The sequence below is a fragment of the Temnothorax americanus genome, unplaced genomic scaffold (assembly GCF_048541705.1).
Source record: "Temnothorax americanus isolate GAGA-0224 unplaced genomic scaffold, ASM4854170v1 Scaffold45, whole genome shotgun sequence".
Taxonomy (NCBI): Eukaryota; Metazoa; Arthropoda; class Insecta; order Hymenoptera; family Formicidae; genus Temnothorax; species Temnothorax americanus.
The window spans coordinates 516,970-531,744 of record NW_027509602.1 but is presented as its reverse complement, the minus strand read 5'-3'; the positions used below and the strand labels follow the sequence as shown (position 1 = coordinate 531,744).

Below are 14,775 nucleotides of genomic sequence, written 5' to 3'. Positions count from 1 at the left end.
AATTATAACGTGTAGGCTATTTTTCTGTCATTTTCTTTGAAAAAACTGACGAAATATAGTCCAATATTAAATGTTAAAGCGTTTAATACAAAAGGTACACTAAGTATAAATTTGACAGGAAATTCCGGTGAAAAAATTTCCCATATTTTTTCAGAAATTATTTAAGGATTTCTCAGATTTTAGATTTATGAAAAATTCAGAAAATATATGTTAAATTTCTTAGATATTTTCAGAAATAATTGTATGATGATTTTTGGAATATTTTAATATCTGTATGTATGGAAATTTTTTTCTGACAAATTACACGGATTTTTTAATATTTATTCAGTTTTCTACAAAGGCGTATTGACGGGAAATATCTAAAATATTTCATTATTATATTGTGTGTCTTTCTGAAAAATGTTCCAATTTATATAAAATCAATTCTGCGAAAGTCTCCAAATTTTTATAAAAATTCTGATTAATAATAAGAAAAATACTGAGACATTTTTCCATCAGGGGAAGCTTTTGTTTCATCGCTTTATTAAATTGTTCGCTTGTGATTGTTGGCGTTTGTTGCAATTTTATTCGTGACGTAACTGTCGAAACGTCATTTTTGCCGTTTTGTCATTCGTTAAAAATTTTAAAACATTAGATTATAAACATGGTGGCTCATTCCGCTACTAAAACGATATCGGTAATGAGCGAAGAGGTAGCCAGACGTTGTTGAGAATTTAAACATTAAAGATGTTGCTAAATGGATACAAAAAGTAAGTAATTTATTGCTTAAAATATTACACAATGATCAAAGATACACATAAAGGCTGACATTAAAATTCACGGATTGATTGACCTAAAATAAATTTTTAAATTATTTCTAATAATACGTTACGAGAGAGAGAGATGTTACTCGATGTAAGCTGGAATAAAAGATCCAGAGATGTTGAAGCAAGCAACACCCGTCTTGTTAGAGATAGGACGCTTTTACCAAATCCAAGATGATTATTTGAGTTGTTTTGGGCATCTCGAAATATATGTGGTAAAAATGATACTGACATCCTGGAAGGAAAATGCACCTGGTTTGTTGTCGTACGTAGCTCTTCAACGCGCCAGTCCAGAGCAACGTAAAATATTAGAAGCAAGTATTGTTTGCTAGATGTGTTGATGATTCACCAAACGCTGTTACATTAGTCCTTTCTCATACATATAGGTATATATTCCAACTTACAACTTTGTACTTGACAATGGAATTTTACCGATCCATCGTGAACAGATCCAGTTTGGGCTTCTTGCTGAAATTGGTTCCAAACACTGACCCACTATTGTTTTAAATGTAATCTGCTAAAATACATTTATAAATATTTGCTCAATTGAAAAAGAAAAGATACGCTGACAAGATAGGCTGTTTTTTACTTACATCATGGGATATTTCTAGTATTTATATTAATATAGTAGTCTTTTCCTTTGAAATATTTTCGAATTATGTAATACGTATATAGCATTCTCTATAAGTATACTACCGTTGATGGCGGGTGCACCTATATTATCGTACCGATACCAACATGGTTTGCCTCGGCGAACTAGCGATCGGTCTATGATATCGTCTATTATAAAGCCAAAAAGGCTTGCATCTGTACAGCAATAATTTCTCAGTGTTATATAATAATGGGAGTTATACTACTTCTGATTTAAAAAGATGTTATAAATTAAAACAATACACCTTGTGTTTTTGATTAATTCGACTTATTATAGCTTATAGAAGATGTGAATATCTTAAAAGGAAGAAGAACGGAATTACACACCGGTTCCACACACCATGCTAAAATCCGTACTAGACGAATGTTATCTTCCGTAATTTGATCATTACGTATCATTATTTTATAGGCATAAATTAATGCCAAACCACGAATTTTCTTGCCTCCTGGGACATTATATTGCAATACCTGCGTTACAAAGATGCATCAGTCTGCATATTTATTCTAATTTATGATTTTTTGTTTTCTATTTTATTGTATCATTCTGTTTTATGTTACTTCCATGTTACTGAAACACTCAACGTTTCTCTTTATTCATTTATATGCTTTTCTTTTAAGCTTCTTAAAATTTTTACCACTTAATTTAGATGTTTATAATTTATTGTTTTCCATAAAATTTTACTTTAAATTGTTATATAAATTGTTGATAGTTTATTGAAAAATTTTACATTGTATTATTTTGCGTTATGTCTAATTATCCTGAAGGAATTATATTATAAGATAAATCGCAAAATCTGTTAAATAAATTTTAAGCAATTTTTACGGCCCACATTATAGCTATTGTATTAGTATTTTAATTAATAATAACTTACATTTTCTATCCACTTAGCGACATCTGGAATATTTAAATCCTCAATCGCATCTGTGATATATCACGAACAATGTCCGGCCATATTTTCATCACCTCCCGATTTTCGTCCAGGCTCATTACTCGCATTGCTTGAGTTATGGATTGAGTCATACGCGTTCTAAAATTTAAACAAAAGTTAAACAGTGCGACGAGTGATAAACAACACAATAACGATTCTGTCATTTCATGAATAAGGACGATATTGCATGCGAGCGATCACAAACTACCAGTTTAACAATTTAACAAGAAGCGATGAAAGAAAAATGTCGAATTTATATTTTTGATATGTTTTGCTCTAGACGCTTTAACGTTTTGTATTATATCTTACTGAATTTGATCGGATCTTCTTCGGAGGAAAAGAAGACGAAAGCTCTCAGAAAGAGAAGAACTGAAGATCACTATTCTTTGCTTCATTATATATACTCAGTATATTGACAACAATACAAATGTACGTTCTTTTTATGATCAAACGAAACGACTATCATTAATATTAATTTAAGGCCGGTATTCATAGTCTTCAAGATCGTCTTATAATACTGTTAATGCGCGGACACGGATAACAACAAAACAGTAACCGCTCAAAGCGATCAAGAGGGGGGAACAGAGTAAGAAGTGGGAAATTATGTCTCTTCTATAATACGTTCGTATAGAGAGCGTTGAGCTTCTCTGTGTCTCTTTGTAAATTTATATTATCGTTGAATTTTTTTATAAAAAACATTTCTGCTATTTCCCTCTTCTTAGTCTGTTTCTTCTTATGTATAATTACTGGTTTGTTCCAGTCGAAGTCGTGTCCATATGACATTCTGTGACAACTAACCACGGAATGATTACTGACGTTCTTCTTTATATCATTCTGGTGCTCCCTGAGACGCGTGCATAAATGCCGTTTCGTTTGCCCGATGTACGCAACATTACAATCTTTGCAGTTTATTTTATAAACCAATTCGGTTTGATTAAGATCATCTATCCTGTCTTTCTCTCTTTTTATTATGCAGTCGAGTTTTTTAGGGACTGTATATAAAGTATTAATATTGACTTTTTTTAGATCTCGACTTATGGACTCACTCAGATCTTTCACATAAGTATGGTAACGGTATACTATTCTTTAATAATTGAAGAAATTTACGATTCTTATGCTAGGGCCACAGCGTGTCATATGCAGCATCACAGCGAGGCATTGTATGATGATATGAGAGTCGCATAAGCGCGCACGAGAAAAATATATATGACAAAAAGTAATTGCATTATTTTAAACGTGTGTAAAAATATTTTTTTCAAGGTGTTTCTTATCCAGAGAAATCGCGTATAAACAAAGCTCGAGTAATACTATTGCACAATTCTAATATTAGATGTGACGTCAAAATGCAAATCCATTTATCTATTATTTATGTGTATCTATTCTTTCATCTCTAGATAAATGGATTTGCATTTTGACGTCACATCTAATATTAAAATTGTGCAACAGCATTACTCGAGTTTTGTTTATACGCGATTTCTCTGGATAAGAAACACCGTAAAAAATAATTAACGTGTGAATTAAAAATCTTTCGACATTTACATAACGATCACGTGAGTGAGCAATATGCAGACCACTTCGTTGATCATAAAACACACATACAATGTATATGTATCGCTATTCATATCGAACCAAGTATATATAACAAACAAATACTAGATCTATCTTCAGTTTTTCTCTTCGTGTCTTCCCTATTGGGTACTAAACGCCTTAACGTTTTGTATGAGACTAAATTTCGTTAGGTTCTTTTAGAGGAAATGACACTTCTATCATTTCCTCTGAAAAAGCTGACAAAATATATAGTCCCATATTAAATGTTAAAGCGTTTAATACAAAAGGTACAGTGAGTATAAATTTGACAGGAAATTCTGGAAAAAATTTCCCATATATTTAATCTTCTCAGAAATTCTTCAAGAATTTCTCATATTTTTTAGATTTATAAAAAATTCTGAAAATCATGTCAAATTTCTCAGCTACTTTCAGAAATAATTACACAAGGATTTTTGGAATATTTTAATATCTGTATGTATGGAAATTTTTTTCTGATAAATTGCGCGGAAGTTTTAATATTTATTCAGATTTCTACAAAGGCGCATTGATGAAAAATATCTAAAATATTTCATTATTATTTTGCCTGTCTTACCGAAAAAATGTTCCAATTTGTATAAGAAAATCTTAAAATTCTGCGAAAGTCTCTAAATTTCCATAGAATTTCTGAATAATAATAAAAAAAATCCTGACATTTTTCCACCAGGAAAAGCTTTTGTTTTATCGCATCTTGTTATTAAATTGTTTGCTTGTGATTATTGGCGTTTGTCGCAATTTTATTCATGACGTAACTGAAACTTCATTCTTATTACCGTTTTGTTATTCGTCAAAAATTTTAAAATATAGGATTATAACGTGATGGCTCATTCGGATACTAAAACGTTATGGATAACGAGCGAGGAAGAGATGATGGCAGTGTGGTCGGACATTGTTCGCGATATTACGGAAGCGGTTGAGAATTTAAACATCAAAGATGTTGCTAAATGGATACAAAAAGTAAGTAATTATTGACTAAAATATCACACAATGATCATATACACGTGAAGGATGACATTAAAATTCACGGATTGATCGACTTAAGTATTCTAGGATAAATTTTCTCAGAATGTTTAGGTATAAATCTAATGCAAAATTCTGTAATATACTTATAAATATAAAAATTTTGAAATACAATTTTTACTCATGACGACGATGTTTAAATTTGTAAAAGTAAATTCAAATTTAAATTTAAAAATAAATATATCCGAAAAATACAAGAAATAAATAAAAATTAGTAAGATTTAGTGAAAAATAAAAACCATATTGAATATTTGACTACCATAAAAAAACCTATAACAATAAAAAGAAATATGAAACAATAAGTTGGATTTGAATGAATATACAATATACTGATGCATATTTATTATGCAGATGTTACAGTATAATGTTCCAGGAGGCAAGAAAATTCGTGGTTTAACATTAATTTATGCCTATAAAATGCTGATACCTAATGATCAACTTACAGATGATAACATTCATCTAGCACGGATCTTAGCATGGTGTGTGGAACTGGTGTGTAATTCCGTTCTTCTTCCTTTTAAGATATTCACATCTTCCATAAGCTAATAAGTCAAATTAATCAACCACAAGCTGTAATGTTCTAATTTATAACATCTATTTTTAAATCAGAAGTAGTATAACTCTCACCTTCCACCATTTTATAACATTGAGAAATTATTGTTATATAGATGCAGGCCTATCTTCTCACAATAGACGATATTATGGACCGATCGCTAGTTCGCCGAGGTAAACCATGTTGGTATCGGTGCAATAATATAGGTGCAGCCGCCATCAACGATGGTATACTTATAGAGAATGCTACGTATTACATAGTTCGAAAATATTTTAAAGGGAAAGACAACTATGTTAATATACTGGAAACATTTCACGATGTAAGTAAAAGCTAGATACCACAAATATACGTTATGCAAATGTTAAGAGTTTATCTTTCCTTTTATTTTTTAATCGAATAATATTATTTATGAAAGAATTTCTACAGGTCATATTTAAGACACTAATGGGCCAGTGCTTAGACATGTTATCGAACAATTTCGGCAAGAAGCCCAAACTGGATCTATTTACGATGGATCGGTACAATTGCATTGCCGAGATAAAAACAGCGCATTACTCATATCTTTTGCCAATAACCGCAGCAATGCATTTAGTAAGCGTATCTCAATTTATTCGTTATAAACGAAAAGACTGTTTTACTTTAATGATAATAATGCGCTATGCGATATTATTCGATGCAGGCTGGAATAAAAGAACCGGAGATGTTCAGGCAAGCAAAAAACATCTTATTAGAGATAGGACATTTATATCAAGTCCAAGATGACTATATGGATTGTTTTGGGGATACTGAGGTTTGTGGTAAAGATGGCAATGATATCCAGGAAGGGAAATGCACATGGTTTGTTGTCGTAGCTCTTCAGCGCGCCACTCCGGAGCAACGTAAAATATTAGAGGCGAGTGTTTGTCTATAGATACGCGTTGTTTTGTCAAATACTGTTGTATTAAAATCCTCTCTCTTTCTTTTTTTTCTTTTATCACACAGGAATGTTACGGAGTTTTGGATCTGGAAAAAATAAGACGCGTGAAACAGCTCTTCATTGACTTGAATCTGCTCGAAGTTTATTTCAAATACGAAAAAAAGAATTATAATCTAATAAATGAACACGTACACCAGATTTCTTGTGGACTTCCGCAAAAACTGTTCTTGGATTTATTAGGGCAGATTTATCGCAGGACGTCATGAAAGCATTGTCAAACTAATGTATATGTTATGGTTAAGAATTGACCAGAGTCAAATGCTAGAAATGCCCGCGTTTCGGGCTTTTAGGTATATATATATATATATATATATATATATATATATATATATATATATGTAGGTCCAGAGGTATGTTCCGGGACTGTTTACGTTTTTTGAAATGTACAGTCCTGGAATATAACGCATATATATGTAATCAGATTCAAAAAACTGTCCCGAAAATTGCCGTAGGACATCAATTTTTTCCAGGACAGTCCTGGAAACTGCCAAATGTCCCGGAATATACCGATATCAAAAATAAAAGTCCCGGAACATACTTCCGGACCTACATATATATATGTTATCATATTTTATTCTAATTTTAAAATCTTTAATAAAGGTATATATATATATATATACCTTTATTAAAGATTTTAAAATTAGAATAAAATATGATGTTGTTCTACTAAGGTCCTGGGACTATAAAGTGTTATTTTTATATTTTCAAAGAAAATATTACAGTCTTATATAAATTTTGCATGCAGAAGATTCCTATTTCGATCATTGATTAAAAAATCAATAAAAAAATTTTAAAACATTTGATATCGTCATTTCATAACGGTTTTTTTGTAATTCATAGCTTATATGCTTAACAAAAAAGTTAATATTTTGTAAAAAAAATTATTGATTACGGAGACAAAGTGCAATGTATTTTTATAAGAATTATTTTTTATCTGAGAAAAGGTGATTAAATGCAATATAATATTTTATATATTATATATAGTTATAATTAGTACATATAATTTTTACATACATATAACTTTATATAAGTTATTTTCTTAACTCTTTATTGCCCTCGTATGATGAGGCTTATATCAGAGCAACTTCACTAAACTTGAGATCAGTTTTCGTTATTATATTTGATTAAATATCAATCCACTTTCAATCCCAATCCACAGAGTGAGATGGGCTTAAAATTATTATGTCGATATGAAAAATCAAAGCCGCAATAATACAGCGATTCACATACAGACGGTCATAAAGAGACACTAACGTTTGTTTGCTGAACGAGAGCAAAAAAAGGAGAATAAAACATTTTATTTTAGAATAGATTCCTATTTTAATACCAAATTTCAGTAAAAAATTACATATACACAGCCCGCCACAAATGTTCTCCGGTCTTGGCCTTGATGAAATTTTGATTCTCTTCAAATAATAATAAATACTACAAGACCAAAAACGAGCAAACAAAGATATCTCAATACCTAACAGTGTTTAAAAGGGATGTATCGAGCTTCTCTCTCCACAGAGTATTCCTCAACCAAATAAGTAAAAAAAGAAAAAAACATTTAAAAATTAAGATGTTATTAACGGCGCGGAAATGTAAAGTTAAAGAAATAAAATGTGGGGGGCTTACGATGTTTAAACTGGCAGTTTCTAAAACCCATTATAGACCAGGGTACAACAAATACAATTTTCTTCAGTATGTTTACTCCTTCATAACGTTTTGTTACTAACTGAGCGACGGAAAAGGTCCGTGACCTTTGATTTCCTTAGAAGTCAAGGTGATCATCAACCGGAGGTAATTTGAAGCGAGCTGTGTAAAAATAACTTTTTATCCAAATTTTATATTAAAATTATGATAGCACCTGCTTAATATTTCCTTCGATATGCAATTTTTGTGATCATATATCGTATAAAAAAATAACGATTGTCAAAAAAAATATTATATAACAATGTATGTGAAAATTACATAAATAGTAATGTACAGTCGTTTCGTTGATCATAAAAAGAACATACATATGTATTGTTATCAATATACATATGTATTGTTATGAGTATATATAGCGAAGCAAAAATAGTTACCTTATTCAGTTATCTTTCTGAGCCTTCGTCCTCTTTTCCCCTGAAGAAGATCCGACCAAATTCAGTAAGATACAAAACGTTAAAGCGACTAACGCAAAACATATCAAAAATATAAATTCGACATTTTTCTTTCATCGCTTCTTGTTAAATTGTTAAACTGGTAGTTTGTGATTACTTGCAATATCGTTCTTATTCATGAAATAACAGAATCGTCATTGTTGTTTATCACTCGTCGTATTGTTTAACTTTTGTTTAAATTTTAGAACGTGAGAATGACTCAATCCATAACTCAAGCAATGCGAATAATGAGCCAAGAGGAAAGTCAGGAGATGATGACAATTTGGCCGGACATTGTTCGTGATATCAAAGATGCGTTTAAGGATTTAAATATTACAGATGTCGCTAAGTGGATAGAAAAAGTAAGTTATTATTTATTAAAATACTATACAATAGCCAATGTGGGACGTAAAAATTGCTTAAAATTCATTCAATAGACTTAGCGATTTATCTTATAATAAATTCCTTCAGGATAATTAGACATAACGCAAAGCAATATAATGTAAAATTTTTAAATAAACTATTAACAATTTAAAGTAAAATTTTATTGAAAACAATAAAATATAAACATCTAAGTTAAGTGGCAAAAATTTTAAGAAGCTTAAAAGAAAAGCATATAAATGAATAAAGAGAAACGTTGAGTGTTTCAGTAACATGGAAGTAACATAAAACAGAGTGATGCAGTAAAATAAGAAACAATAAATCATAAATTAGAATAAATATACAGACTGATGCATCTTTGTAACGCAGGTATTGCAATATAATGTCCCAGGAGGCAAGAAAATTCGTGGTTTAACATTAATTTATGCCTATAAAATGCTGATACCTAATGATCAATTTACAGAGGATAACATTCATCTAGCACGGATCTTAGCATGGTGTGTGGAACTGGTGTGTAATTTCGTTCTTCTTCCTTTTAAGATATTCACATCTTCCATAAGCTAATAAGTCGAATTAATCAAACACAAGCTGTAATGTTCTAATTTATAACATCTATTTTTAAATCAGAAGTAGTATAACTCTCACCTTCCACCATTTTATAACATTGAGAAATTATTGTTATATAGATGCAGGCCTATCTTCTCACAATAGACGATATTATGGACCGATCGCTAGTTCGCCGAGGTAAACCATGTTGGTATCGGTGCAATAATATAGGTGCGGCCGCCATCAACGATGGTTTACTTATAGAGAATGCTACGTTTTACATAATTCGAAAATATTTCAAAGAGAAAGACTACTACTATATTAATATACTGGAAACATTCCATGATGTGAGTAAAAAGATACCATAAATATACGTTATGCAAATGTCAAGAGTTTATCTTTCCTTTTATTTTAATCGAATAATATTATTTATGAAAGAATGTCTACAGGTCATATTTAAGACACTAATGGGTCAGTGCTTAGACATGTTATCGACCAATTTCGGCAAGAAGCCTGATCTGGATTTATTTACGATGGATCGATACAAATATATTATCGAGGGTAAAACAGCGTATTGTACGTGCATTTTGCCAGTAACCGCAGCTATGCATTTAGTAAGCGTATCTCAATTTTGTTATATACGAAAAAACTGTTTTACTTTAAGGGTAATAACGCGTTATAAGATGTTACTCGATGTAGGCTGGAATAAAAGATTCAGAGATGTTCGAGCAAGCAACACCCGTCTTGTTAGAGATAGGACGCTTTTACCAAATCCAAGATGATTATTTGAGTTGTTTTGGGAATCCCGAAGTACGTGGTAAAGATGATACCGATATCCAGGAAGGGAAATGCACATGGTTTATTGTCGTAGCTCTTCAACGCGCTACTCCGGAGCAACGTAAAATATTAGAAGCAAGTATTGTTAGCTAAATGTGTTGGTTCACCAGATGTTACGTTAATCCTTCCTCATCTTTGTTCTTTTATCCCGCAGGAGTGTTACGGAGTTTCGGATCCGGAAAAAGTAAAACAAGTGAGACAGCTCTTCACCGACTTAAACCTGCTGGACGCTTATTCCACATTCGAAGAAGAAACATATAAACTAATAAATGTACACATACAGCAAATATCGTGCGGACTTCCGCACAATCTCTTTTTAGATTTATTAGGGCAGATTTATCGCAGGACGTCATGAAAGTATTGTCAGACTCTCTCTCCTCTCTCTAATGTATTATTTATACCTTGTAATTAGGGATTCAAAAGTTGGAATAAATTGTATTCTTGGTATATTACGAGATGTTAGTTTTATGTTTTTAAAGCGGAAAATATCAAGATCTTATTTATTTGTATACAAAAATGACTTCTATTTCGATTCAAAAAATCAAAAAAAATTTCTATAAAGCATTTAATATACTCATTTCTTAACAGTTTCCTTATAATGAATAATTTTTACGTTTAACGGAAAAAGTTAATTATTATAACAACAAATTATAACAACATATTACAATGTATTTTCATAAGTCCCTTACAAGATACTCTTATGGAGGTTGTAAGGAGAAAATTAAAAATATTAAAAATTACATAAAAAAGCTCTTTTAGAAATAATATTAGCATGTAAATTTTAGATTTTTGATCATAAAAAGGATTCGACATACATATGTATTATTACCAATATACCGAGTATAAATGTATAGCAAAGCAAATCGCAAAAATAATTGTAATTGAATCGTCAATAAAAAATTCTTTAAGCTATTACTGTATTTCAAGGTCTTTTTTAAATAGAAAATTTTACATTTTATAAGAATTTTGAAAAATAATTACCTATTTGAAAAAATCTTAAATTATCGTAAAATATAATTGTCACATGTTGTATTGTGGCAATTTTTATAAAAAATTCTATGCAAAATAATCACGTGAGCGACAAGTCTATTGAAAAACTACTTGTAATATTTACGCATAAATAAATATTTTTACATATATCCGTTTAAAATAACGTTATATAAATTTATGTTCATCATTTTTACAAATATAGATATTCAAAGACAAGACAAATATATTTAAGATTTTTTTATTTTTCTCTTCTTACCATACGGCTGATGTCTCCTCACATTATTACGAATTTTCATACGTACAATTGTTTTCAATTCGCGTCTTAAATTATTAAGTTCATAATTTGAAGCAGCTTTTTTACTGAAGAACTTTATAGCCTCTGAAAAAATATCTTTATAATATCTGCATAAATAATATTCTAATTCTACGAGATTTTTTCATTTACATACCATTAAACCGTACGTCATTGTTATAAAAAAATAGAGTATCTTTATAGCCAAATAGGCTATTTTGTTGAGTATCTTCTTTAACATCATCAACCATTTGATTATCTATGTCTGGTGCTTCATGTGTATTTTCATCATCAGATGAATCGTATTTAAATGCATTATTTGCGTTAAAGTTAAACTTAAATTTTTGGGCTTTGTTATTTTTCACAGTGGATGTATCGTTATCCTTAGTATTTTCTGAAAATATACATAATTTAGAAACTATGTACTGAGAAATAACATAATACAGATGTAAATATGTAATGTTATCTTTTAATAAACACCTGTGTCATCTTTGTCCTTCCCATATGCTTTCAACAAACTAAATTCTCCTTTCTGTTTCAAGCTTTCTGTCAAGATATCAGATACAGCATAATAAATATCCTTTGACACTTCTGGCTCTGGTACAGGTTTTTCATTCTCTGAAACTAACTTTTCACGTTTCTTTTTTTTACTCTGCTCCTCCTTAGTTTTCGGTTGTTCAGGTTTCACTTCATATTCACAATGACCATTTTCAGTTGGGTCATATCGTATCATCAAACCCTTCCTGTAAATGCTTTGTCATTAAACATCCAAAGCAACAATTGCAAGTTCTTGTTCATCTAGGTATTCTTACTTAGTAGATTGTGTTTCCTGTTTTTTTACAGTAAGTGGCATTCCTAAAATGCTTTCTAAGATATCCAGCTGTCTTTCTTTCTCTTTTTGCAAATCACACTCATCGGTGCCATCAACAACTTTACTTTCCTCCATCTGACGATCGTCTTCAGTGAATCGATTATCTAGAGTAAAACGCGCATCGTTGCCAAGAGTGGTCTATATAAATAAATAAACTGTATTAGCATCTTATTTATTAGCATCTAAGGAAAAATAAAACGTAAAATATTAGATGCTTACCTTTTTACCCTTCTTGACTTTAAATTCATCCTCATTCCATAGATAATCCTTTTCATTGTTATTGTCATCGTCACTATCAAACAAATCTCTCTTTGTCTTTTCTTTTGGTTCTAGTTGTTGCCCTTCATTGTCATAAAATATAATTTTTTTATTATTTGTAGTAGTATCCTGAGAAAATAATAATCGTATGAGTGAGATATATTTCGTATACTTAAATTATCATAAAAAGATGTAATGTAATTACTTACAATGCGAGTAAACTTACCAAGTTTCTTAATGCTTGCTGTATAAGTTGTCCCTTTGCTTTAAACGCCAGTTTCTTCTCCCTCAAAGAACGCAAGCGTTTCTTCTCTGATTCAGTAATTGTACTCATTTTTTAATGGCTATTGTAATCAAGAAAAAAGAAATATTAACAACAGGAGGAAATCGAACCACCATAAATGTCCCATAACCTTAATTGTCATCGAAAAGTTGCTAATTACGTGAAATACAGACACAACTTACAGATAAACAAGTCCAAGTATTATGTGTTTTCGTTAGTAGAATATGAAAATAGTAGTTAAAATTCTCGCTCTACATAAAAAAATTAACATTCCAATGACTTAAATCAGAGAGAAACCTGAGAGCACAGATTACTAATAAACCTGAGAGTCTGAGAGAGACCAGAGAGAGAGAGAAGCCATCCCGCCGCATCCCGGCCTTTTTCGTCAATTTTCGTGTGTTGCATTTTCCGACGCGCCGCCTGAGAAAGTGCAACTCAACTACGTCGTTTCGCTCGGTAACCGCACATGGTTTGCGTCCGTGCTAATGGTTCGTGTCCGATCTGGCCAGCTGGAGGCTGGAGGAGATATTCTGGCCGCCGCGGCCGCGCTCGGCCGGCCCCGCCGGCGCGGCGGCCCGGCGCTCAGCAAGCTTCGAGAGCGAGGAGAGAAGAATATATATATATTATATATATATATATATATATATATATATATATATTAATATTTATTTAATTATATTTGCATTTTTTATATTTATAAATTTCATATATATATATATATATATATATATATATATATATATGAAATTTATAAATATAAAAAATGCAAATATAATTAAATAAATATTAATAAACATAAAAATTAAAATTTGTAAGGCTAATGTATAAATACCCAGGTAGCACCTATGCGTTTCAAAAACGTTTTACAAATGTTTCTTCGAAACGTTTCATAACGGTTAAAATGTCCACTCGAAAAACGTTAAAGTAAACGTTTAATTATGTTCGGGTTCGGAGAATCTATAATAAATTCTTAAATGTGAAATTTGACCAGAGACAGTACATAAAGTCTTACGGCAAAAATTTGTCACTCGCTGTTCTATACATCATTGCAAGCCACATAAAAAATAAATAAATAAATGAATAATAAATATTGAAGTTAAATGAACTTTTAGTGAAGTAGACTATTTTCACGTGAAGATATAGCGACACGTAGTATGAAACCGCGCCAAATTTAAACCAACGTGCGTGCGTACGCGCATACATGTTGAATTTTAAAATACGTGTACATACATCAAATAGAATTTGCCGTAAATAATGTAAAACAATTTTATTTTTGAATTATAGATAGCCCTTCGGGACATAAAATGCCTATTTACTTTGAAAGCTTTACCTAAGGTCTGGATAGTTTCTGTATCTCATTCACATTTATAATCAACAAACTAAATTAAGTATAAAGACAAAGGCCACCCAGCCGGAACGCCGACGTCTATAGACGTCGAATTGACATCTTATACAGATGTCGATTCGACATCTATCGATATCTATAGACGTCGAAAAGACGCTAGCATTCCGGCTGGGCACGTTCCGTAACGCGCATATGCGCGCATTTTCTATAGTAAACGTTACGTATGCTATAGATAAATGCGCGCATATGAGCGTTACGAAACCCAGGGTTAGTCCGCTTTAGTTATTGTTGTATTTGGCATTCAGGTGGAGAGACTAGAGTCAATTCTCCGGG

At 31.2% G+C, this 14,775-nt stretch overlaps 2 protein-coding genes and 1 long non-coding RNA gene across 7 annotated transcripts; 1 reads left to right on the top strand and 2 right to left on the bottom strand.

Annotated features, from left to right (window-relative positions):
• Positions 1-239: 239 nt before the first annotated feature.
• LOC143903329 (uncharacterized) lies at positions 240-2,864 on the bottom strand. 3 transcript variants are annotated; one of them, XR_013258689.1, is made up of 6 exons: positions 2,693-2,862; positions 2,327-2,482; positions 1,782-1,922; positions 1,397-1,610; positions 1,208-1,317; positions 240-1,078 (listed from the first exon to the last, which is right to left on the bottom strand). It is a non-coding gene; the product is annotated as an uncharacterized LOC143903329 (long non-coding RNA). The 3 variants fall into 3 exon arrangements; XR_013258688.1 differs by having other exon boundaries at positions 243-1,038; positions 1,208-1,320; positions 2,693-2,864; XR_013258687.1 differs by having other exon boundaries at positions 246-1,038; positions 2,693-2,859.
• Positions 2,865-3,826: 962 nt separating this feature from the next.
• Positions 3,827-11,040, top strand: LOC143903319 (farnesyl pyrophosphate synthase-like). Of its 3 annotated transcripts, XM_077416830.1 has the most exons (8): positions 3,827-4,218; positions 4,775-4,924; positions 5,339-5,479; positions 5,656-5,859; positions 5,967-6,131; positions 6,220-6,432; positions 6,522-6,806; positions 8,846-8,973. In XM_077416830.1, exons 1-7 carry the CDS (start codon positions 4,195-4,197, stop codon positions 6,720-6,722), a joined length of 1,098 nt encoding a protein of 365 aa, XP_077272956.1. In that variant the 5' UTR covers positions 3,827-4,194; the 3' UTR covers positions 6,723-6,806; positions 8,846-8,973. The 3 variants fall into 3 exon arrangements, with proteins under 3 accessions (XP_077272956.1, XP_077272957.1, XP_077272955.1); XM_077416831.1 differs by lacking the exons at positions 3,827-4,218; positions 4,775-4,924; positions 5,339-5,479; ... (1 more) ...; positions 5,967-6,131; positions 6,220-6,432 and adding exons at positions 9,390-9,530; positions 9,707-9,913; positions 10,016-10,180; positions 10,266-10,478; positions 10,558-11,039 and having other exon boundaries at positions 6,672-6,806; positions 8,846-9,001; XM_077416829.1 differs by lacking the exons at positions 3,827-4,218; positions 4,775-4,924; positions 5,339-5,479; ... (2 more) ...; positions 6,220-6,432; positions 6,522-6,806 and adding exons at positions 6,828-8,646; positions 9,390-9,530; positions 9,707-9,913; ... (1 more) ...; positions 10,266-10,478; positions 10,558-11,040 and having other exon boundaries at positions 8,846-9,001.
• A 575-nt stretch (positions 11,041-11,615) lies between these two features.
• Positions 11,616-13,460, bottom strand: LOC143903320 (uncharacterized). The gene is made up of 7 exons (XM_077416832.1): positions 13,280-13,460; positions 13,041-13,158; positions 12,776-12,943; positions 12,498-12,694; positions 12,166-12,428; positions 11,843-12,079; positions 11,616-11,772 (listed from the first exon to the last, which is right to left on the bottom strand). Exons 2-7 carry the CDS (start codon positions 13,146-13,148, stop codon positions 11,621-11,623), a joined length of 1,125 nt encoding a protein of 374 aa, XP_077272958.1. The 5' UTR covers positions 13,149-13,158; positions 13,280-13,460; the 3' UTR covers positions 11,616-11,620.
• Positions 13,461-14,775: the final 1,315 nt, after the last annotated feature.

Coding starts and splice junctions, on each gene's coding strand:
- LOC143903319 (XM_077416829.1), top strand. CDS start 8,551: ATGAGTATATATAGCGAAGCAAAAATAGTTACCTTATTCAGTTATCTT. Junction 9,002..9,389: donor TCGCTAAGTGGATAGAAAAA/GTAAGTTATTAT, acceptor TTTGTAACGCAG/GTATTGCAATATAATGTCCC. Junction 9,531..9,706: donor TAGCATGGTGTGTGGAACTG/GTGTGTAATTTC, acceptor ATTGTTATATAG/ATGCAGGCCTATCTTCTCAC.
- LOC143903320 (XM_077416832.1), bottom strand. CDS start 13,148: ATGAGTACAATTACTGAATCAGAGAAGAAACGCTTGCGTTCTTTGAGG. Junction 12,944..13,040: donor AGCAAGCATTAAGAAACTTG/GTAAGTTTACTC, acceptor TTATTTTCTCAG/GATACTACTACAAATAATAA. Junction 11,773..11,842: donor CAATGACGTACGGTTTAATG/GTATGTAAATGA, acceptor ATATTTTTTCAG/AGGCTATAAAGTTCTTCAGT.